We start from the raw sequence: 22,925 nt of genomic DNA, 5'->3' as shown, positions 1-22,925 counted from the left end.
TTTATAACTGAGAGAAGTCATCATATCCTGGACTGGACTTCACTTCATTAATTCACTCCAAAAAAAAAAAAGATCAGCACATTTGAAAAAAGATGCTATGTTATGTTAGGGTGAAGTTTTGTAAAATAACTATACTATACAACATGTAATATATTCAGCAACAGATTATGAACAAGCCTTGTTTAAGGGCTATCATATTAAATATAAGTTATTTATTTTGACTCTCTGAGAATGACATGTTTCTGGTACTACAGGGTCAACATAAACTTTGATATGTAGTCAAGTGTAAAAAAAGCGCTCAGTCTCTCTTTAACCTTTAAACCAGGCTCATTTTACTGGTTGACCTTTCAGGGAGGAGGAGGTGGTGAGGGCAGATGGGTGCACACCAAGCACACAGTCCTAATATAGGCAAGCACAGACAGTACAGAGCTGCACTGTCCTTTTACTTCCCCTGTGTGTGTGTGTGTGTGTGTGTGTGTGTGTGTGTGTGTGTGTGTGTGTGTGTGTGTGTGTGTGTGTGTGTGTGTGTGTGTGTGTGTGTGTGTGTGTGTGTGTGTGTGTGTGTGTGTGTGTAAAAGGAAAAAAGCCGGAGAAAGTCTGGACACAAATTTGCAGACATCCTCTGAAGTTCATGTCTGAAAATGGCTTAAGTCTTTCTGGTTGGTTATGTATAGTTGAATGTGCATCTGTACATGTTGAAAGAGAAGAGAAGACACACATAAATATACATTAACATACTGACCAGTATGATTATACACCACATCGGTAATACAGAGCATGTTCCATTCTGTCCTGATCTTCTCCACCAGCGCCCCCACATCTGCCCAGGTGTAGCTCTGACCTGCTGGGCTGAACTCAGGGCTAAAGGACAGCTGGTCGGCTAAAGAGTAACAGGACCTGGACTCTCCAAGAGTCTGCAGAGGAGTGAGGTGCATCATGGTGTATCCTGGAAGAAAAACACACTGTAATGTTCATTCTGCATGGTGGGAAACACCCCATACCCCCTGTGACTCTGACAAGGGGTAATTTATGTAAAACAGTACATTGAATGTTGGTATATAATATGGGAATACAAGTACAGTGAATATTGTCTTCCGGCTATGGACTTTTATTAAATATATGACACTTAAAAATTTTAGGCCACGCAAAACACACACCCTTCAAAAACCCCTCTTTTTAAAACACTTTATCATCCATCTGTTTGATGAACTTTGATGATGTACAATGGCAGTAAATTGGGAAAAATAACCACTACATAAAAAATGGCTGACTTCCTGCTTACAAATGTTGGTGCATCTAGATGTTGTAGATGCTGATATTTAAGGGGTTCTTCTGTAAATTGACACCATGAGATATACACTACCGTTCAAAAGTTTGGGGTCACCCAGACAATTTCGTGTTTTCCATGAAAACTCACACTTTTATTTATCAAATGAGTTGCAAAATGAATAGAAAATATAGTCAAGACATTGACAAGGTTAGAAATATTAATTTTGCTCTTCAAACTTTGCTTTCGTCAAAGAATGCTCCATTTGCAGCAATTACAGCATTGCAGACCTTTGGCATTCTAGCTGTTAATTTGTTGAGGTAATCTGTAGAAATTTCACCCCCGCTTCCTGAAGCACCTCCCACAAGTTGGATTGGCTTGATGGGCACTTCTTGCGTACCATACGGTCAAGCTGCTCCCACAACAGCTCAATGGGGTTGAGATCTGGTGACTGCGCTGGCCACTCCATTACAGACAGCATACCAGCTGCCTGCTTCTTCCTAAATAGTTCTTGCATAATTTGGAGGTGTGCTTTGGGTCATTGTCCTGTTGTAGGAGGAAATTGGCTCCAATCAAGCGCTGTCCACAGGGTATGGCATGGCGTTGCAAAATGGAGTGATAGCCTTCCTTATTTAAAATCCTTTTACCTTGTACAAATCTCCCACTTTACCAGCACCAAAGCAGCCCCAGACCATCACATTACCTCCACCATGCTTGACAGATGGCGTCAGGCACTCTTCCAGCATCTTTTCACCTGTTCTGCGTCTCACAAATGTTCTTCTGTGTGATCCAAACACCTCAAACTTTGATTCGTCTGTCCATAACACTTTTTTCCAATCTTCCTCTGTCCAATGTCTGTGTTCTTTTGCCCATATCAATCTTTTCTTTTTTGGCCAGTCTCAGATATGGCTTTTTTTTGCCACTCTGCCTAGAAGGCCAGCATCCCGGAGTCGCCTCTTCACTGTAGACGTTGACACTGGCGTTTTGCGGGTACCATTTAAAGAAGCTGCCAGTTGAGGACCTGTGAGGCGTCTATTTCTCAAACTAGAGACTCTAATATACTTGTCTTCTTGCTGAGTTGTGCACCGGGGCCTCCCACTTCTCTTTCTACTCTGGTTAGAGCCCGTTTGTGCTGTTCTCTGAAGGGAGTAGTACACACCGTTGTAGGAAATTTTCAGTTTCTTCACAATTTCTCGCATGGAATAGCCTTCATTTCTAAGAACAAGAATAGACTGGCGAGTTTCACATGAAAGTTCTCTTCTTCTGGCCATTTTGAGAGTATAATCGAACCCACAAATGTGATGCTCCAGATACTCAACTAGCTCAAAGGAAGGCCAGTTCTATAGCTTCTCTCACCAGCAAAACAGTTTTCAGCTGTGCTAACATAATTGCACAAGGGTTTTCAAGGGTTTTCTAATCATCCATTAGTCTTCTAAGGCGATTAGCAAACACAATGTACCATTAGACCACTGGAGTGATAGTTGCTGGAAATGGGCCTCTATACACCTATGTAGATATTTCATTAAAAACCAGACGTTTCCACCTAGAATAGTCATTTACCACATTAACAATGTATAGAGTGTATTTCTGATTAATTTAATGTTATCTTCATTGAAAAAACAGTGCTTTTCTTTGAAAAATAAGGAAATTTCTAAGTGACCCCAAACTTTTGAACGGTAGTGTATGTGCCAAGTTTAGTTAGTTTTTAGTTTAGTTATGTTTAGCCCCTGAAGAATACAATTAATGTGGGAGAAACAGAAGTAACAATATTCCATTGGATTATAAAAGCAACTGTTGGTGCTCAGGCCCTAATAACGTTGAGGCAAACTATTTCTGAAAATAATATATATATATATAAAATACACACACCTGACTCCTTGGCAACTCTGAGTCTATCTGTCCAGTCATCTAAGTGTCCCAGACATTTGGACAAGTAGGTCTGGATGGTGATGCAGTCCAATGGCAGGATTTGATTATCTGCTCCAACACGAAGAACGGGATCAACCACAACGTATCCTCCTCCTGACTGCTCTGTGTCTCTGCAAGAGACAAAGTCAAGTCGGTAACTGTACAAGATAGTGAGTACAATAGCTTTTATTTGCCTCCTAAGAACTAGTATTAGCATTAAAGACAATGTCACAGAGTAAACAAAAACATCAACAAATAATTCAAATAGAAAGACGGTAGCAGAGGATATCATGAGCGTCCTGAAAAGAACAGCGGGACCTGGATCAGGGCCAATCAAATAAATAGTTTTTACCATGTTCAGACATCAGTATTCCACAGGGTTGTGCAGAAATGAACTGCCTGAGCCCAAAGTGCAAATCAATACACAGCAGCTGTAATCAGTTCTTGTGTACACTAACCTTTTATTTATATAAGTAAACTAAACCTACGACATTACAGTAAACGCTTAAAGAAAGGCCTCCACACAAATGTGATAGTCTCCCCTCTTGTAAACATCAAATCAGGATCCTGGGTTGAAAAACAGAAATGGTGCAGGTCGACTTTACACAGCTGAAAGGACACACCGTTCTATTGACGAGTACAGTGACCTGAAACAACAGCGGAGTATGAACGTAAAGATGGAATTAAATCTGAATCGAAGGAAACATGATTTGTAAATATAATCAAAGCCAGACTTTCCACGAATGAAAAATCGCAGTTTGGTCAACTTAAAACTAAGCAATGTTTCTTTTAGTTCAGTTTTGTATGTTGGCAGCCGTTTGGTTTTAAATCCAAAGCTTAGTTTATTAGTGTCCCACATGCACTTTCTCCAGTATGGAAGTAAAACTACATGATGTCACTCTCTAGGTAGCACATTTCCCTTCCGTTTTTGACATCCTAATAAATCAGTGTTTCATCAGGGCGGACTTACCCATGTCCGAAGTAGTACTGATAGGTCCCAGCAGTCTTGAGGTCTAGAGAGCAGAATTTATCGGAGTCATCCTCTACCCCTGTTGGGTAGTTCCATGCCAAAACACGGAATTTATTTCGTTTAAACTGCTGTCCTTCGATTGGATAGTTGCTGTACACCAGAACCCTCCTACCCTGGAGACTGGGACCCAGGCGGAACTGCAGCTCAAAACCTGAGGAGACAAAAATGTTTTGACTGTGGCAAACGCACACACACATGCTGTTGATGTTGGCATTGATGCAATGTATAACAACATTTAAAAAAAGACATAAAACAGTTAAACCATGATGGAAGTGTGTACACATACAGACAGAAATGTAAATAGTTACAGTGGAGGAGTAAGAGACTGCATTCACTGAGTGCACCAAACACTAGATAAATCGAGGTAGTGCACAAAGGCTAATTGATCAGTTCCTGGCCTGAGGTAGAAGTTGTCAGTTTTGGAAACCTATAGTCCTCTCCCCATTATTTAGTGCAGTGGTCACGGAGCAAATAGATCTCGTCTTTGTCGGTGTCTTGGACCTTCAGACAGTGATCGGCCTTCCAGGACAGGGGTCATCTACCATGCTCTCTCTGCTATGTTTCAAATGAGCAGCCCACTTCTTCACCACTCTGTAAAAAGAGGTCTACTCCCTTAGTGTTACCACCAACTCCTTATAGACCTTCTTGGGTAAAAGTCCTGCAGACTGAGGAAGCTAATGACTGCACAAAGGCAGATGTTGTCCTTTTTCTCACAGACTGCTGACTTGCAATGTTTTTATTAATTTCAAACTTTCAGCACAATCACTCAAAGAACTGAACTGCACATGCATGTAAAAAAGAGAGCTGTGGAATTTATCTCCTTCTATCTTATAGGCCCCAAACTTATCCATCAGCCTTCTTATGAGAGGTGTTGTATGTGGTCTGTTTAATACAACCCCCAATCAGAAAAAGTTAGGACAGTATGTTACATTTGGTGCTGTATAGATAAAATTGAATTGAATTAAATTTCATTTTCTTCTTCTTATTTTAAATACTCTTACCAAGACACAGTTCTGCTGCTTTAAAAAAACAAAAACAAGGAAAACTCACACCCCACCAGACACACACACACACACACACACACACACACACACACACACACACACACACACACACAGAGTCAGAGTGTGATCCTCATCCTCATCAAGCTGGTGTAAAATTTAGTCAGAGGTAAAACATCTAATAGTTGGTAGTAAATCATTTCGCCATTTCACCAGACGTCTCTTGTTTTTGAATAGGACCGAAGATTTAGTCATTTAGTTACGTGGAAGACTGTTGTTTAAAAAGGAGCCTCACCTTGTTCAAGTCTGAACAGAGCCCTCTCCGAATTTTCCTTGTCGTTGAGCATTAGTACTCTGATCTGCTTCAGGTGCTGAGGTAACATCTTGTGGAGATCTCCTCGAAGTTCACTGATCCCTGGCCTCCTGTGCAGAGAAAAGAAGGCTTTAAAAAGATGTATCTACTACAGGTATTTTAAAATCATCAACTATTTTTTAGCTTCTAGACTATTATATCTCTCTGTGGTGAGGGTCTGCGTTCTGTGACTTCACTGCCACACTGTGATGCATTGGCAGTATGTTGACATTATTCGGTCTGTACGTAACAAATAAATAAGTCAAGGCTGAAATCTTCCTGGCAGTTTTTGCACATCACCACATGGCTACATAGATTCTCATAAAGACTGTGGACATCACTGGGTCAGATGCAGGAGCTGAGCTTCCAGACAAACATTTCAGTTGAGCTGGGGGATTCATTTCATTATTTAGTCAGAAAGATGTCCTTTAATGTCAAGTTTCTCAAATGCTTATATATTTTGATAATAGTTTTAATCACTGAAAAAGAATTATAATACAATAGTCTCTATTTTCTAATAATTCTAATGTTTTTATATTTATATGCCAATTAAGTTTTTGATTTTGTTATTGTTATGCTTGACAATATGTGAAATGTTTGCTATTTGTTGATGTTTGTGTCTTGTGTGTGTGATTTATTTGTTCTTCTGTATATTTAATTGTAGTGCTTGTATCGTTTTCTCTGTAGTTGTTTAATTTATAAAAGGGGTTAAATATTGACCAGAGTTGTTTAGGCAGTTTTAGCAGTTTAAACAGATGTGCGTTGTGCAAACTGTTATGACACAGCATGAGGAAGTTGGTCCAAACACCTTTTGGTATTGACTAATTCCAAAATGAAAAGGTTGCTGACAAAGTACCGCCCCTTAGTGTTAATGATAAAGGAATGATACAACACTGACAGTAACCATTTAGCATAATGAGACTGTGTATTTGCTATTTGAAAATGCTGTTTATACTTCTAAAACTTCTGAATGCAGTACTTTTACAGCGTAGTGCCAGTATTTTAACTTTAAAGTGACAAACATGTGTGTACTAGTTCTTACCTTACATTGCGCAATATACAACACGAGGAAATTGATTTTAAGAGAGAAGCCAACAATCAGATTTTAAAGGTCCACAGCTGACTTTTCAGATTAAGATAAATAAGTTACACAAAATGATTTACAAGACAGGACATTATATACACAAGTCACTGACACTTAAATGACTAGAATCAGACTCTATAGAGTGTTACCACAGGCCAAGCAAACAGACCGTTCCAAACAGGCAGGCTTAGAACGGGCCCTGCACCAGTGGCCTTTATTTCCAGCTAAACTCACATGAAAGTACAATTAAACTGCATGTGCATATATATATGTACAACTCAGTGGACCCCTAGAGTCTGGAGGGAACTTGCGGTGCGTTGAGAGCACAGCAGTATCAGCACAGTCCCCTGTACTCACATCTCAGAGGGGGCTTTGGGTTCAGTTCTCCAGCAACAGGAGTGGGTTCACATCCAGAGAAGGGAGCCCCTGAGCCCCTGGGCCCCTGTGAGTCTGCGCAGTGCTTCGGCCCCACCAGGACAAGGTCAGGCATCCGGCCCTTAATGTCACACTATTTATAAAACCCTTCCCTCCGCTGCTCGCCCTGCCTGGCACTTAGTGTCCACACCGACTGACACACAGTTTACAGTGGGGTCTAATGGAGGCGACGCTGGAGGACTGCAGTGGTGATGCAGTGAAGCGGCAAAGCGGTTTCCCATTCAATAGAGGGACGTTTTAAAGTCTTCCTGCTCACCAGCAGAGCCTGGTTCTCTACAGAACACTGAGCAACAGCACATCTAATTGTTAGGGACTACGTAATCATTCGGCACACTTACAATTTAACATTAGCATCTCATTTCCGTAAAACTACATGATTACACTCGGTTCTCACACAGGCGCCCCCCGACTGAACGCACAGAGGTGGGCGGTGCCGTCAAGTTGGAAATACACAGAGGAAAGCACCGCGGCTCCTGCTGGTCTCCAGTCTGTTACTGGGTCTAACGTTACTATCAATGGTTTCCTGTGGTACATTAGGTGCGCTCGCCTCGGAGCCAGGCCACGTTAAAGAGACATGAGCGACACGTTTCGAAATGTTTCTCAACACGCGACAGTCTTTACCACATCAGGACGTGAACGTGGATTATTCAACACAACGTGAAAAACATGAAGGCTGCAGCACTCGGCTAAACTTCGGTCCCGGAGCTAACGCAGCTCGTCACTTCGCCTCAGACCTCACGGGCTGCAGCCGCAGCTCGACCGTAACACACCACAGTGCAAACACAGTGTAATGTCAGTGCGGTTCACCTGTCAGTTGTGTGTCAGGCCCGTCACAGCAGCAGGAGAACAGATCACTGACGAACCTGTGCAGTCTGTGTGCTATCAGCAGCGGCGGAGCAGGGGGGCGGATACGTGCAGCAGACCGGGGCCTGCTACCGTAATGACCCGAGTAAAGCGGGACCAGAAGCAGCGGAAGAGAGAAGCTCCTTTTGTTCGTTTCAACCCCCGTGTTGAGTGTTAACTTGTGCCCAGCAGCCCCTGTAGATACTCACTGTCCTGAACCTGCAACCTGCTGCACTGCTCAAAGGCAAATCTCTGGTGGTCACAGAGGTACTGAACATTTCCCCTTTGGACTCAAACCATCAACCCCAGTCACATAGATCTTATTTTTGTAGAATAAATAATTCTCATAAGCACATATTCAAAACAGGAGAGTTGTAAACGGACTCAATCATAAATTCATAAACTGGTTTCCCTACAGTCTTGACAGTGCCCTCTGCTGGACAGCAGAGGTACAGGCCTTGGTGTAATCTGGTATATTTACAGAAATCAATGGTATAATCTGATTGGAAAATGCTGCCATGATGCTCACAAAGGACATCGAATTACATAATTTGTGTTGCGCTGCATCTAAGCTCTGTGTACACACAGGCAGTTACGTAACCTGGCACTGCAGTGCAGTTGTCAGGCAGACAGAGAGCAGCACAGCAGGCCTGGAGCACCGGCCAGTGACAGGATGCTGATATTATATCATCCCCTGAGAGGATCTATTAAATATTGAGATTCAGTTGATACACTCGATCACAAATGCTGACATCATTAGACATTAGTTACAAACCTATCATTTATTTTACAAACCTATCATTTCTTTGTCTATTACATTTATGTATATATATCTAGAACAGCTATTCAATGTGTTAGTTCTGTCATCCTGTCCTAACCCTGCCTCTGATCAGCTTGCCCTGATATTCGTGTTATTAATAACGACACTACACATACTCCCACAAAATAAAATATATTTAGGTTATAAAATCAAATTTTACTGTTGTTACCATTGTAGATTTATTATGTTTTTTATTGTTATTTCTGGCCTGCATCCCTCTTATAATTGTCAGGTAATGGTAATTTCATTTGAAACGATATAGCACTCAGATACCTCCACCAACGCCCAACCGTCTGCTTGGATATCACTCCCTTAAACATGCCTCATTTTTTCCTGGATCCTCCCCTTTGTCCGAATCCTGTCAAAATGTAATGGCTCCGTTCTTGGCCCATACCCTCACCCTTCCACCAAGTTTCAATAAAACCAGTTGGGTAGTTTTTGCTGAGTCCTGCAGACAGACAAATGAACGGCAATAAAAAACATAACTTCCTGTGAGGAGGTAATAAAGCTGACATATACAATCTGCAGCCATCAAATTGATATGATACATCATTACCGGTGAAATCTTGGCATAAATTCACATGACCAAAGGTGGCACTGGTTCTGACGTTGATACACTGGCATTGAACTGGAAGCAGTGAACCTATGTGTTGGCAGAAAACTCAAAATTCTGTAAAAAAAACATTCTGATGTAAATCGCAGATTGTGGTGCCCAACAGCAGAGAAACAGGTGAAGTCAACGTATTTTATAAGAATCTTCAGTAACAAACCTTTGCAATTAGACATCAGTTAACATTGTTTCTCTCTGGCTTCTAAGACAAATGTGGAACAAAGATTTCGAAGATGTTATAGAATCCATTGATCATAGCTGTAGTGATTCCTCTCTCTTGGTCTAAATGCACAGTGTCTCACATTTAAAAACACTTTTGTGTTCAAATATTGTCAAGAATCAAAAGTTGGAAAAGCCAGAGCCTTCAGCTATCAAGCTCTTCTCCTGTGGAACTATTCTTTGTCAATGCGCTCTGCTACACGCAACATAAATTTCTGTCACTCCAGGGAGAGGGGTCCCTTACTGAGGGGTTTTTCCCTGCTAAAATGTGTAGGTTTTCCTCACTTCTGTTGAGGGTTAAGGACAGAGGATGTCACACCTTGTTCAGCCCTATGAGGCAAGTTATGATTTGTGAATATGGGCTATACAAATCAATTTTGCTGTCACCTCTCCTCTGCTCATTGAATTCATGCAGTTTATCAAGGTGACATTCTTAAAATCACCATAGTCAGAGTCATCTGACCAAGTCAAGGCAGCACACTGCAGCAAACATGTATTAGTTAGTAAATATGTTGTCTCAATAATAAAACAATGTGTAGAATCAGCAGGGGGGCACTCCAGACCGTTTATGACACTGTGGTGGCGTCTTCCTCCCTTCGTCTATATCCTGCTGCTGCTGTAATGATGCAAATTTCCTGCCATGCTATTGATAAGGTTAATGAGGTTAATTAATAATGTTTAAGTTAATCTTATCTTATCTCACTTATCTTGTATTCAGTGTAACGTCTGGGTCAAATGAGTTCTGTTTTGAATGGCCAAACAAGCAGTTCTGAACAGTGTGTCTGATTGTTCAGCAGTCACAGAACCACAGTTTGAGATTTCTCTTATGATACACACAGCACGACAGAATGTGATTATCCAACGACATCTGCTAAGAATCTGTTAAAGTTACATGACTGTTTTTGTCCTGTTTCCAAAAGCCAAGAACCCAAGCCCTCAGGAACAGCGTTGTACTGTGTGATGCTGCACAGCACACGATCAGACAAAACAAACAGCTGTTAAACAGCTGTGGGCAGCTGTTGCTCAGGAGGGTACAGGCGGTCGTCCACTAACCAGAGGGCCGGTGGTTCAATGCCTGGTTCCTCCATTCCTTGTGTTGAAGTGTCCTTGTCAAGACACTGAACCCCAAGCCAGCAGTGTGTGAGTAATGTTTGACAGAGAAAGTGCTGCACATAGATGCACTGTGTGAATGGGGTAATTGGCCAAACTGTTCTGTAGAGCGATTTGATTTATTACTATTTGATAGAATGGTTCTAATATAAACTAATAAAGCCAGAAGTGCCAGCCAGCAGTGTGATAATGTGAGGTTACAGGGTATCACTCTGTGGGACCATAAACACAGAACTTTTTCATCAGCAACTTTCTGTGCTATGTGGGGCTATTTAATGGAAAACCCTACCTAAAGCAATGATAAAGCTGACTTTATTTCTTAGAAAATGTACTTCTAGACTGTATTATTTACATATTTACATGCACTGTATTATGCACAGTAGGCTTTATTGATATGAATGGAATGTGTATGTGATAAGGTAATGGAAACGACATGCCCCAGAGTAACAGTTCCAATAGTCCATCACTCAGGCTATAAAAATCACTGCAGTATGGCCTCGTGCTCCACTTGAGGCAGTTGTTGGTTGAACTGCAGCAGAGTGGTGAGTACTCATTCCACTTTCAGTGATTACTTTTTCTTGTGAAGGAAACATGTTGCATTAGGTTTTATTTTAAGAGGTCTTCTAATGGCCAAGATACAAGATGAAGTGTTCTGTTATTAGATGAAAATTAGATTTATTGTCTAAATCAGCCTCTGTTGTTGTTTCTGTGTTCTCATTGGAAGGTTGGTGTGTGCAATGAGTGGTGGTTGCATAAGTGACCATACATTCGATCAAATGTATGGACAAAGGTGAAAATCCTCAAACCAATTTTGTCTGAGTATCCTCGTGGAACAGCTTTGTCTCACTTATTGTCTTAGTCAGTGAGGTGTCTTAGCTGCTAATCCCCAAACAACCCACTGTTATCAGCTGCTTTAACAATAAACTCCAAGACTGGAAAAAACTAAAAACTAAACCAATACAGAATACCTGCACTACAAGTATAAGACAGGGTCAGATCACTTATGTTATTATTATTAGTTAATAGTCAGTTACCGAATTTAACAATATGGTCATTTTAGTAATTAGTGACATGGTCCACTGGATTTTAAAATAGTGTACTCCAATTTGGATTATATTGCACCTCATACTCAAAAATGGACTGTGCCATAATTATTCTTTTTTTTTTGTCTTGAAACATTATATGCAGCATTTTTGCATCAGCCAATGAAGTAGCCATCACTACCCTTATCTCGCATATGAGTCTTGGGGTACAAGGTTGAGACGAGTTAAAGTAAAAAAACAAAACAAAACTAAAAAATAAACTCAAGTTAAAGCCATGCCACATCCATTCTACACTGTTCTCTGCTTTTTTCTAAAGTAGAGGTGAAGGCAATGTTGTCAGGATTGGAGGCTCTTTCTATGGACTCTTTTTTCAGCCAACACAAAGTAGAATACTTGTTTACCAAACTCCAGATGTCAGACACACTTTTATATCCTTAGTTATTGTGAGTTTAAATACTTATGTTTGCTATTTTTTAAGATACAATCATGTAATCTTTCTCAATATAACCCTAATCTAATAACACATTTTTTTTAATGAATCTGGGATGATTAGATTTGCTTATATAGATACTTTTGTTACCTAATTATTAGGTAACCCTAACCCTAACCCTAATTAATTTATTAGGTCCTAATAAATTAATTTTGATTACATGTTATTCATTTCTACCATACCCTGATGACTAGGTAATAATGCTAATATAAGTATACACACTGTAGTGGGAAGCTCACAGTTTACTTTACTGTGACAAAACACAAGCTGTCATGTAACGAATTATTTCTGTTTCTTTGTAGACACCCTCGGCTTCCTGTCACACCCTCTACTTGATGTAGTAAATGTCTTCGGTGGGCTGGTACTGTCTTCTCTTCTCCTCTGTCTTTGTGTGTTACTGGGTGCCATCAGGCTGCTATGCCAATGGTAAAGTCACCACAGCCTGTGGGGGCATGGAGCCCGAGCACGGTGCCCCGGCTCAGACCACTCAAAGTCCTTACCACCTAACAACCAACACCAGCACCTTCAGCCCCGGAGAGCATATCCAAGGTAACAAACAACTAGCATCCAAATGTTCAACAGCCCAAATATCAAGAAAACCCAGTGCCGTGATCATTCCTCTGAGAAATGTAGATATAGTTTCATTCAGACTTCTACTGATTCTGTTTGCCAAAACAATTGAACAAAAGGATTTATTAATGCACAACTCTCAAAAGAGCTCAACTGAAGACTGCACCTTGCCAAAATTCTGCTCAATTCAGTAGGTTTAGTTGGTTAAGTTATTCATGTAGAAGAAGTACATTGGAAGTGATGACATGACATACACTAATAACATGCTGCTTTAATACATTTCCAGTCAATCTATCTGGAACATCATATTTTGAGGGCTTCCTGCTTCAGGCCAGAGATGCAGCCAATCAGGGCTCAGCACCCACCGCCGGCAGCTTCACCCTGACCAATCCCCACAGGACACAGCTGCTGACCTGTAATAAGCAGCAGGTACATATGCACACATGTACACAAAGACATCACATAGTAGTAGTGATGACATAAGGAGACACACTTAATACAATAATATGTTTCCTTATCTTAATATTCAATATTAACATTGTACCATCCATTCAATAATATAGCAAAAACCTAATATTGTATAACATTTTGTGTGTGTGTGTGTGTGTGTGTGTGTGTGTGTGTGTGTGTGTGTGTGTGTGTGTGTGTGTGTGTGTGTGTGTGTGTGTGTGTGTGTGTGTGTGTGTGTGTGTGTGTGTGTGTGAGAGTCTAGGGTTCAGCAGTGAGCCATACGAGTAAAAAAAAACAGACAGAGGTTGTTGTCCTCTGGAATGCTCCCAAAGATGCTCCCAGTGAGGTTCAGTTTTTGTGAGTTTCATCCTCTTAAATGGAAAGTTATGCCTTTTTGGAATGGGCTGTTTGCTTGGCCTGTGTTAATGTGTCGGAGCTACTTCAAAATGATTCCTTGTCATTAGTGAGTCCTCTTCTAACAGTGCAACAATATCACTTTTTTACTATTTGTGTGCTGAATGTTGTGTGCCAAGCTTTTTATGCACAAGTCAATGTTTTTCATAAAATAAAACTAAATATGCTTTAGTAACATTTACGTATGAGGTTTATACTGTATATACGTTTGAACTGACCTGCTGACTGAATCTTCAGACCCAAGTTCACAACTGCACAACTACAAAAGCTTGTAATGTAATTCAGCTCCATATAACGCATTGCAGCCACTAAACAAATGTTGTGCTTTTACTTTGAAGATAAATTGCTAAAGAGGGAGTGAATGGAAATCTATGTCACACCGACACACTGACTATTTCCTGTCAATTTGTCTGCTGTGAAAAAAAAGCTATATATATTTGTTGATGATATAACAGATTTAACATAAAAAGTAGAAAAGGAACAGAAATATTTGCTGGTGCAGTTTAGAGTTGTAATTGTCTCCAAATATTTCTCCCTTTTCTCTGTAGTGGAACCTCAAAATACGAAGGCTTACATCTGTAATCATGTAGGCTACACATTTACCTTACATTTTAGTGACTGGGGCTCAGCCTCTACTAGTGTTCTAAGATTTCAGTTTTGTCATTTTTCCCTGACTCTCACTAAAACCTTAACAGTCTGTCTTTCTTAACAGCACTTGGAAAAACAATACTTATTTGTTTTAGCAGAAGCTGTGTGTTTGTGTACATCCTTGATTTAATTAATGGGTCTCTATGGGTATATGTTCCAGTGTGACTGCAGTCCAACACTACAATGTGTTTTGGGTGAAGCTGCCTGGACCAATCATCTATCGCCATGGTGTCACACCTCGCCCACCTCAGTCAACCACTACACTTGCTCCAGTGCAGACGACCACAGCCTCTCTCCTGCCAGGACCTGTGAGTGTTACAACATTTGAACTAATCATTGCGACACTGATTCACTGTGTGAACATGCAGTAAAATGATAAAATACTGAGAATAAAAACACTTCTCCTCTCCTCTTACATGTTTAGTTCACGTCTGGCAGCTGCGGCCAATCGAAATCCTGCCTGCTAGACCCTGTAGGCTGTGATCCAAAGGATCCTCACTGCTTCTTCTTGTCCATGACGACTGAGGGACCAGACAAAACGGTTTGAAGTTTAACAATTACATTTAATACAATTAAAGATACATGGTATTTTTACCAAAATAAAGCAGAATATTTTCTTCACAAGGTATATTTTCCAGTTAATCTGCTGCTTTTTAAAATTAAATAATAAATATACGAATAATTTGTATAAATACGAAGATTAATGATGACCTTTGTCTCTGTGTCTCTGGTTTTGCTGAGAATCTTGTTGTTACTCCATGTGTTGTGTTCCAACACAAACACACCCACTGTCAGTTCCTGAATGCAGTACGACTGAATACTATAATAGATATTAATAGAATACAGTGAATAGAACACAATGTTAAACAGTTTATGAAACAGTAAATTATATTCCTGGCACTGTTCATAACAGCATCTAGACTGGAGTGTTTGAAATTACAAGAATATTATATACATGTATTAAGAATTTGTAAAGTCATATTATGTATCTTCATCAATGTTGTCTGCAGTCTGTGATGTTTGAGCTGAGTGGCCCAGCGGAGGGATACGTGGCCTTTGCTCTGTCTTGGGACACATTGATGGTAAGCTAGTACCTCTACCTACCTACCCTAAATACTGCGTAATGTGTGATGTGATATCCAGTGTAGTCTGAAAACCATTTGCAGCTTTGTTCTTAATATAATATGACAAACGTCCTGTTATGATCTGTTTGCAAGCACATTGAACCTCTATTAACCTATGTCATGTATACGTTGTGTTTTTGCATGTGTTTGTGTGTCCAGGGCAATGATGATGTGTATATGTGTGTAAAAGATGGGGACAGTGTCTCAGTGAGTGCTGCCTTCGTCAGTGGACGGACACATCCTGAGGACCAGACACAGGTGACACATGACAAACACACTGGATAAATACAAGAAGAATCTCTCTGAATTAAGGAGAAGAAAAATAAATATCATTGAAAACTGGAGTCAGGATGTGGTTAGTTAAGAACAGACAGGAATCAGTGGGGGGACATCTTGCCTGTGCCCAAAGTTAAATCTCTCTCTTCAACTGCATTTTGACATTTTAGTCTCAGACACTTTTTTCAAGGATCTTAAATGGATATTTCATCTAAAAATGAAAATGCACTCATTATCTACCCACCATTATGCCGATGGAGGGGTGGGTGAAGTGTTTGAGTCCACAAAACACTGCTGGAGTCTCAGGGGTAAACTTTGTTAGAGCAGAATCCAATACAATTGAAGTCAATGGTGAGTCCTTCTTCAGACGTAATAAAACAACAGAAAAACCATAACATGCCTCCATGCTGTTCGTGTGGTGTCATCCAAGTGTCCTCAAGCCCCAACATTTATATTTGACTGGAATTAGCGTCATTTACACCGTGTTTTAAACCTAGATCTCCACTTATATCTACATTCAGGGACCATCGGAAATGCTAATTCTGCTACCTTAGCCGCTTCTGGTGGACTTTTAGGCTTAATACACAGTGGAAATGACCTCGTTTCAGGTCGAATTTGAATGTCTCGGCACAGCACATGAGATAGATATGGAGTATGTTTACTGTACAGTACAGTAGAAAGCAAACAAATCAATTTCCCCCAAAGGCCAAAGCCAGCTAAATGTTATCGTTCTTCTTCTCTGTGTGAGTGCGTTTGCAGGCTGGACTTTTCTCAGTATCATGGCGGCTGGCAGATGGAACCATCCAGTGCAGGTTCAGTAGACCGGTCAAAATGGCCAATCAGGAAGCAGGCCGCTATGACCTGGACCAAGAGTACTTTCTGTTTCTAACCAGCGGACATGCTCAGTATGGTATGCATAATACACATGAGTTACCTGAGTTCTGAACCCATTGACCCTGGCCGTCATCTTGGATCTTGGAGGCTGATTGAAGTTCTTATCAATCGGTTTTATTATGTCACATGACAGTCTGATCAGCATTAAATCTTGGACATCAAGATGTCATTAACAGGAAATGTTGAGGCCATAAAGTCCAATATAATAAGGACAAAACTAAAAATAAACTTTATTAATATTGCACTTTTATGAACAAAGTTACAAAGTGCAAAGAAAGTAAGAAGTAGTGGCTTCTTCACTGGTTGGTGTCCCACTGTTGTGTGATATGGATAAGGTTGTTTCTCCTGCTGTTTGTCAGCCTTGTGTTGTAATCTGACTTCAAACTATCTGATTCTTAACAGGACTGTTAAACAGTAACACAGGAAACCTTTATAGAGCATGTCTTGTGAATGTCTTATTGTACACTAATGCATTTATGACAGTATTTACTATATTCACTGACCTACTGTATAGTTACAAAACTATATTCCTCAGAGGGATTTAACAAACACCCTCTTGGTCTCTTTCCTCCAGGTAAAATATGGAAACATAATCAACAACCATTAGTGTCCGTCCAGAGGAAACATATCACAGGCCCCTCTGAGGTACTAACAGGCTCCAGAGGACCCACCATAATGAAAGCGCATGGTACATTACATTAATATAACTTAATAAGACTTTTAAGATTTGTCATATTAACCCAAGGACATGTTAACCAGGCTTAGCCAGGTTTGATTCTAAACGTACAGAATGTAAAATATATAATGTCATATAATCACATCTCTTTGTATATAATATTTAACTGTAGGAGGAGTAGTTGATGCAATAGCTTTGCCATTGTGATGTTCTGTAGCCTGCAGTGTAACACTTGGTGTAATCATTAGGAATACATGCTGCTGAATTTGCTCTACTTCTGTAGGTGCACTAATGCTGTTAGCATGGATGCTAACTGGGAGTGTTGGTACCTTCATCGCCAGTTTCTATAAACAGGATTGGCCAAATCAAACTCTGTATGGCCAGAAAGTGTGGTTCCAGGTAGATATATAATGCACACACACACACACACACTCACACACACACACACACACACACACACACACACACACACACACACACACACACACACACACACACACACACACACACACACACACACAAACACAATGTTACAATGTTACAATGTTACAATGTCACACACACTTGGGTGTGTGTGACATTGTAACATTGTAACATTGTAACATTACACACGCAGGGTAAACATAGCCCCTCTGATGATTTTCATTATATTGGATGTTTTAATATAGTGTGTGTGTGTGTGTTGTGTTTTTAGGTTCATCGAGGCCTAATGATGCTAACTGTGACGCTGACCATTGTAGCCTTTACCCTACCATTTATCTACAGGAAAGGTTGGAGCAAGGTACAGTGTAGACACACACACACACACACATACACACACACACACACACACACACACACACACACACACACACACACACACACACACACACACTCATCTGGACAATCATAGAATTTTAATTTAATTGTCAGCATAAATTTATTGAGTTCTTCCTTGGGTCATCCCTCCATAAAATGTTATGGACGTCGTTTTTTCATCAGACAGATGGTAATGAAAACATAACCTCGTTGGAGGACGTAACGAGCGATAACTTCAGAACATACATTGGTTAATAGAGTATTTTTAATATTTGTGTGTGTGTGTGTGTGTGTGTGTGTGTGTGTGTGTGTGTGTGTGTGTGTGTGTGTGTGTGTGTGTGTGTGTGTGTGTGTGTGTGTGTGTGTGTGTGTGTGTGTGTGCACTGGCTGGCTGGCAGCATGCAGGTGTCCATCCCTACCTGGGCTGTTGTGTTGTGACATTAACTCTGATTCAACCAATAACAGCTGTGTTCAGACCAAGACCTGACTCTCACAGGTAAACACTACACATTTATTGTACAGGCACGTGTCTGAAATAACAATGTTGGGATTGTATGGTGCTCAAATGACAGTGGGATCAAAAATGACACAGAGGTTGTGTATCGTGGAGAAGGGGGAACCGTAGTGTAGTGCAATGTTATTTCTTCTTTTTGTATCTTTTTGTATGTTTTTTTACTTACTTTGAGCTTGGTGAGCACTGTAAATAACACTATGCACATCTGAACCAACAAGAATTCCTCTGAGCCTGCCTCCCTTTTGTTTTGACCCTGTCAAAAATATGAAGCGGACGGGACCATGCTTAGAACCTTGGGGGACTACTTCTTTGAGAGGAGTATCTGAGAATTTACAGCTGTAGAAGCATATGTATTGTTGTCAGTATGAGAGATAAGATTTGAACCAGAAGAGTCTGTGATGCTGACTGATGTTTCCAGGTGAGATAGGAGCATGGAATGACTGACAGCTAATTGTATATGTATATGTCCCTAACATCCCACGTGGCCACTAACACCTGCTAACATACAGTATACTGGTATTTGGTATCCTAAATTGTGCAGAAGACCTTCAAACGTACAAGGGATATTCCGGGTGTTTGGTGTGAAAAAGCGAATTGAAAATATTCTTGTAATGAGAGCTGAGTATGATCTCGCTGTTAACCTTTTTATGGTGCTCAAAGGCCAAACATCTGTCAGCGTGAAAATAACTGGCTGACAAATTAGAGGATTGATTGAGGGAGTGTGTGACTTAAAGATTTATCCATATCTACATTTAAGAACATTGGTTATTACATTGGTTATTACTATTATTTGTGTCTCTCTCCAGGAGATATCTCTTTAACTGGGCCCACTGGGGACTTGGATCTCTGATTGAGATCATGGCAGGTGAGTCAGTTTGAAGACTAAATTCCAAAGAGGTCTCTCTACAAACATTTTAAACACTTTACTTCACAGGACATCCTACCTGGTTGTTTAAAGTTAGATTGTCTTCTCTATTTGTCTACAGTGGCGACCATGTTCCTGGGTACACGTCAATCATCACTGCTCCTCCCCCAGCCATGGGCGACGCATGTTTTGATTGGCTATGTGACATGGGTGGCCTCATTCAGATTCATGCTTCTGATTCACAAACACCTTCACATCAAAAAAGGTATGGAAACTTAAACAAAATTGATTATGAATGAATTTTTCTACTGGTGTACGTGTGTATTGATGAATTGTCACGATAAGGAATGAGGTGATGTAAGTTGGCAGAGCACGTCAGATTCCAACTGTTGTTTGTTTTACCTACAGCACTACGGTCAGATGACCTACAGGAAATCTATTCCGACCAATCAGAGCCCTCTACCTGGGTATGTACCCACTTCACACCACCACATTCTCAATAGTTGTGTTTTCATTTCATACAATTTCTATATGACTTTTCTCCGCACCAACATCAAACCCTTTATTCTTTTAAATTTGTGATTTGAAATAGCAGATAGATATGAATCAAATTCAGACATTAATTACATATGAGTCATTTTGACTTATATGCAAGTCTAATCAGGCCTCTCTCAGTACAGAGTAGTATTATGTTCCAGCTCATGTCCTTGAACGTTTAAACTCAGTAACTTGAACCGGGGAGTACGTTTGCAGTTCGTGTAACAGTGTTCTGTGTTTCCACAACTGCTCAGCTGCCCAACATAACTGTAACAGAGACCCTGTTTCACACCTTCTTTTAGCATTCGTCCTTACAGATCACTTCCATAGGTTTTTCACAGCAATGCTTCCAACTACCAAGCCAACCTATCCTCACTGTCATATGTATTTATGATAAAAAAAAACGTATTGTTTTTTATTGTTGCATGTCACATTGGTCTTTATCTACATATGTTTATTCATTTTTATGTGTCGTAGGCTACATTCGGTATAGGACCCAACATTTTGTTATTAAATACTACATTTCAACAAAAGTCTTCCAAAAGAATATATATCTTCTTTTTAAAATGCTTTGGAGACATTCCAATCACAAAATGACAGGAGAGCTTGGTTAAAGTAAAACGTCCCGGCAGGATGACCTCGGACGTTGACCAGCCTGTCAACTCAAGAGTGATGACTAGCCAGTCTGCCAGCAAGCAAAGGATTTTAAAGGGGACATAGCATGCAAATTCCACTTTGTTAGTGCTTCTACACGTTAATGTGGGTATCTGGCATGTCTACCAACCCAAAAACTCTGGGGGAAAAACACTAGCGCGTTTTGTTATAGTTCCTCTAAGTCAGAAACGTCATGCTTGAGCGACTCGATTGAGCTTCCTGGGTATTGTGTCGTAACAAGGCACTGGAAGTCTCCCTACATGGCCTTGGCCCACCCCCACCCTCCCCCCTCGTCCCCCACACTCATTACGCTGGGTTTACACCGGACGCAGCGAGGCTGCGAGGCAGCGCAGCGCCATTCCCAAGCGCGCAGCCGCCTGGCTGTTCACACGGGACGAGCATTTCTCCGCTGGTCAGCCCGCGATTCACTCACATGTGGCATTTGTCTGGATCGTTGGGACTGGGAGGCTGCAGCAGTTGCTCGGGCGCGACTGCTCGCTCTCCCGTGCGTGAGCTGGAATTTGTGTCAACGCCACACAGCCAGCAGTGTGGAAGACTTCCGCAGTGTTCAGCACTACTGTAACACTGGCACAAACACAGAGCCCCCCCACTCGTTACGCCGGGTTTACACCGGACGGACGCGCAGCGAGGCAGCGCAGCGCAGCGCCGTTCTCAAGCGCGCAGCCGCCTGGCTGTTCACACGGGACGAGCATTTCTCCGCGCTGGTCAGCCCCATAGACTGTATATATAAGGTCAGCCCGCGATTCTGCTTTCTCCGCTTGTTGTTGTACCTGTTGAATGTCGGGGTTCGGGGGTAAATGATGGTCTTCATAGCCCCCCCCACCCCTCTCTTTCTCTCTCTGTCTGTCTGCTTGTGTGCTTGTAGTGGATGGGCAGAGGGGGACATTTAATTATGTGATTGGGAAAATTAAAACTCCAGGACAACAGAAGGGGAATACAAAGTATGGGATGCATATTTGATAATTTATATCATATAAAATATGTCATTTATATCGTTTAAAATCATGGGGAGGGGGAGCTGGCTCATTAGCATTTAAAGGAACAGGCACTCAAAACAGGTCACTCTGTGGAGGGCTGTTTTATACAGGGTAAAAATGGTGCTGTTTTATATGATCCTTGTGGTATTTTGACCAAAGTATGTTACAGACATTTCATTAAGACCCCAAGGAACCATATCAACTAGTGGTAAAATGGGCATGCTATGTCCCCTTTAAACTATATTTTGTATACATGAATATTGTTATTTTGTTGATTTGCTCTATAAAACGTGACATCTAGTGTGCTACTGTCTGTCCTGCATGGGAGAGGGATCCCTCAATTGCAGCTCTCTCTAAGGTGTCAACGTTTATTTTTCCCTTGATAATTTTTTGTAGTTTTTCCTCACTATTGTTGACTTTTAAGAACAGAGAATGTCACACCATGTTAAGCCATATGAAGGAAATTGTGATTTGTAAATAAGGGCTCTACAAATACAATTTGAATGATTGGCAGAGTGAACTACATTAACTGGCAAAGCAGACGTCACAGTTATGTCGTCGCTGATATCTTCTCCTCTAACATTGCTGTGATACTTTCTATCCCAAGTTTACAATGGTCAGGTCTCTTTATTGAAAAGAGAAGTATTTTCAATAAAAATGGGTAGAGTCAGAACGCCTTCAGGTATTTCAGTCATGTTTGACATTGATGAGGATGTTACTCGAGCTGATTACACAAATCCACACACAGACACGGATTGAGAAAGGTTTTTGAACTGCTGCAGGAAAGATCCATTCTGTGTCTATACTCTGTAACTTTACTGTACTTTCTGTTTCAGGGGTCCTTCAAAAAGTCCCTCATCTTGGCTGCCCTGGCTTTGGGAAACTCTGGTCTCCTGGTGGCCTTGTTGTGTTCTATTGCTGAAATTTGAAATAACTTTCAGGACCTTTTAAGCAAGGCTTGGTCTACAATTAATCAAAGCCCCATGACAGAAAGAAATAATGTCAAGACTACAAACATTTTATTTTAAATTAGATCTACTTTGATAAATGTTTCCTTTTTGTAATATTCAAACGATTTTTGTTTTATTTCTGTAGTTTAGTTTAGTTTTTAATGACTCTTCTGTTCCTATATTTAGTGGCATTGTTAAGGTTTAACAGAGGCACTTCCAGGCCCTCGAGAAAAAACTTGAATCAGCAAAATAGTTTCCTACACATGCTGTTTAATGCTTTTCCTTTCTTTTTTGTGCATGTTTAGTGCTTTTTGTACCAGAACACAACTTAATAAACGCAAGTGT

The 22,925-nt window shown here is 40.8% G+C and overlaps 3 protein-coding genes across 6 annotated transcripts in view; 2 read left to right on the top strand and 1 right to left on the bottom strand.

Moving 5' to 3' along the window:
• The window catches only part of si:ch73-14h1.2 (putative ferric-chelate reductase 1), a 30,618-nt gene extending 25,293 nt beyond the window's left edge, over positions 1-5,325 (top strand). The window contains exon 9 of the mRNA XM_047342143.1: positions 5,266-5,325. The gene's annotated coding sequence lies outside the window, so the exon portion shown is untranslated. The remainder of the gene's footprint in view (positions 1-5,265) is intronic.
• agla (amylo-alpha-1, 6-glucosidase, 4-alpha-glucanotransferase a) overlaps positions 1-8,036 on the bottom strand; it is a 25,807-nt gene extending 17,771 nt beyond the window's left edge. For 2 of the 3 annotated variants that reach the window (XM_035171589.2, XM_035171590.2), the window contains exons 1-5: positions 7,000-7,020; positions 5,502-5,629; positions 4,146-4,356; positions 3,137-3,306; positions 743-946 (exon numbers count right to left, since the gene is read on the bottom strand). In XM_035171589.2, the coding sequence (XP_035027480.1) occupies positions 743-946; positions 3,137-3,306; positions 4,146-4,356; positions 5,502-5,629; positions 7,000-7,001 (715 nt within the window). In that variant the 5' untranslated portion in view covers positions 7,002-7,020. Of the gene's footprint in view, positions 1-742; positions 947-3,136; positions 3,307-4,145; positions 4,357-5,501; positions 5,630-6,999; positions 7,021-7,884 lie in introns of those variants that run through there. The other variant, XM_035171591.2, reaches the window with a different exon arrangement.
• frrs1a (ferric-chelate reductase 1a) lies at positions 5,545-22,925 on the top strand. Of its 2 annotated transcripts, none has more exons than XM_035171593.2 (17): positions 5,545-5,673; positions 12,515-12,761; positions 13,069-13,211; positions 13,495-13,589; positions 14,455-14,602; positions 14,719-14,835; positions 15,305-15,376; positions 15,578-15,676; positions 16,454-16,604; positions 17,163-17,276; positions 17,548-17,663; positions 17,959-18,045; positions 18,461-18,558; positions 19,383-19,441; positions 19,563-19,706; positions 19,850-19,908; positions 22,467-22,925. In XM_035171593.2, exons 2-17 carry the CDS (start codon positions 12,557-12,559, stop codon positions 22,557-22,559), a joined length of 1,800 nt encoding a protein of 599 aa, XP_035027484.2. In that variant the 5' UTR covers positions 5,545-5,673; positions 12,515-12,556; the 3' UTR covers positions 22,560-22,925. The 2 variants fall into 2 exon arrangements, with proteins under 2 accessions (XP_035027484.2, XP_047198098.1); XM_047342142.1 differs by having other exon boundaries at positions 10,490-12,761.

This window comes from Hippoglossus stenolepis, chromosome 11 (assembly GCF_022539355.2).
Source record: "Hippoglossus stenolepis isolate QCI-W04-F060 chromosome 11, HSTE1.2, whole genome shotgun sequence".
In the NCBI taxonomy this organism is placed as follows: Eukaryota; Metazoa; Chordata; class Actinopteri; order Pleuronectiformes; family Pleuronectidae; genus Hippoglossus; species Hippoglossus stenolepis.
This window is presented reverse-complemented; position numbering and strand designations above follow the sequence as displayed.

Coding starts and splice junctions, on each gene's coding strand:
- frrs1a (XM_035171593.2), top strand. CDS start 12,557: ATGTCTTCGGTGGGCTGGTACTGTCTTCTCTTCTCCTCTGTCTTTGTG. Junction 17,277..17,547: donor CACCATAATGAAAGCGCATG/GTACATTACATT, acceptor CTACTTCTGTAG/GTGCACTAATGCTGTTAGCA. Junction 17,664..17,958: donor GCCAGAAAGTGTGGTTCCAG/GTAGATATATAA, acceptor TTGTGTTTTTAG/GTTCATCGAGGCCTAATGAT.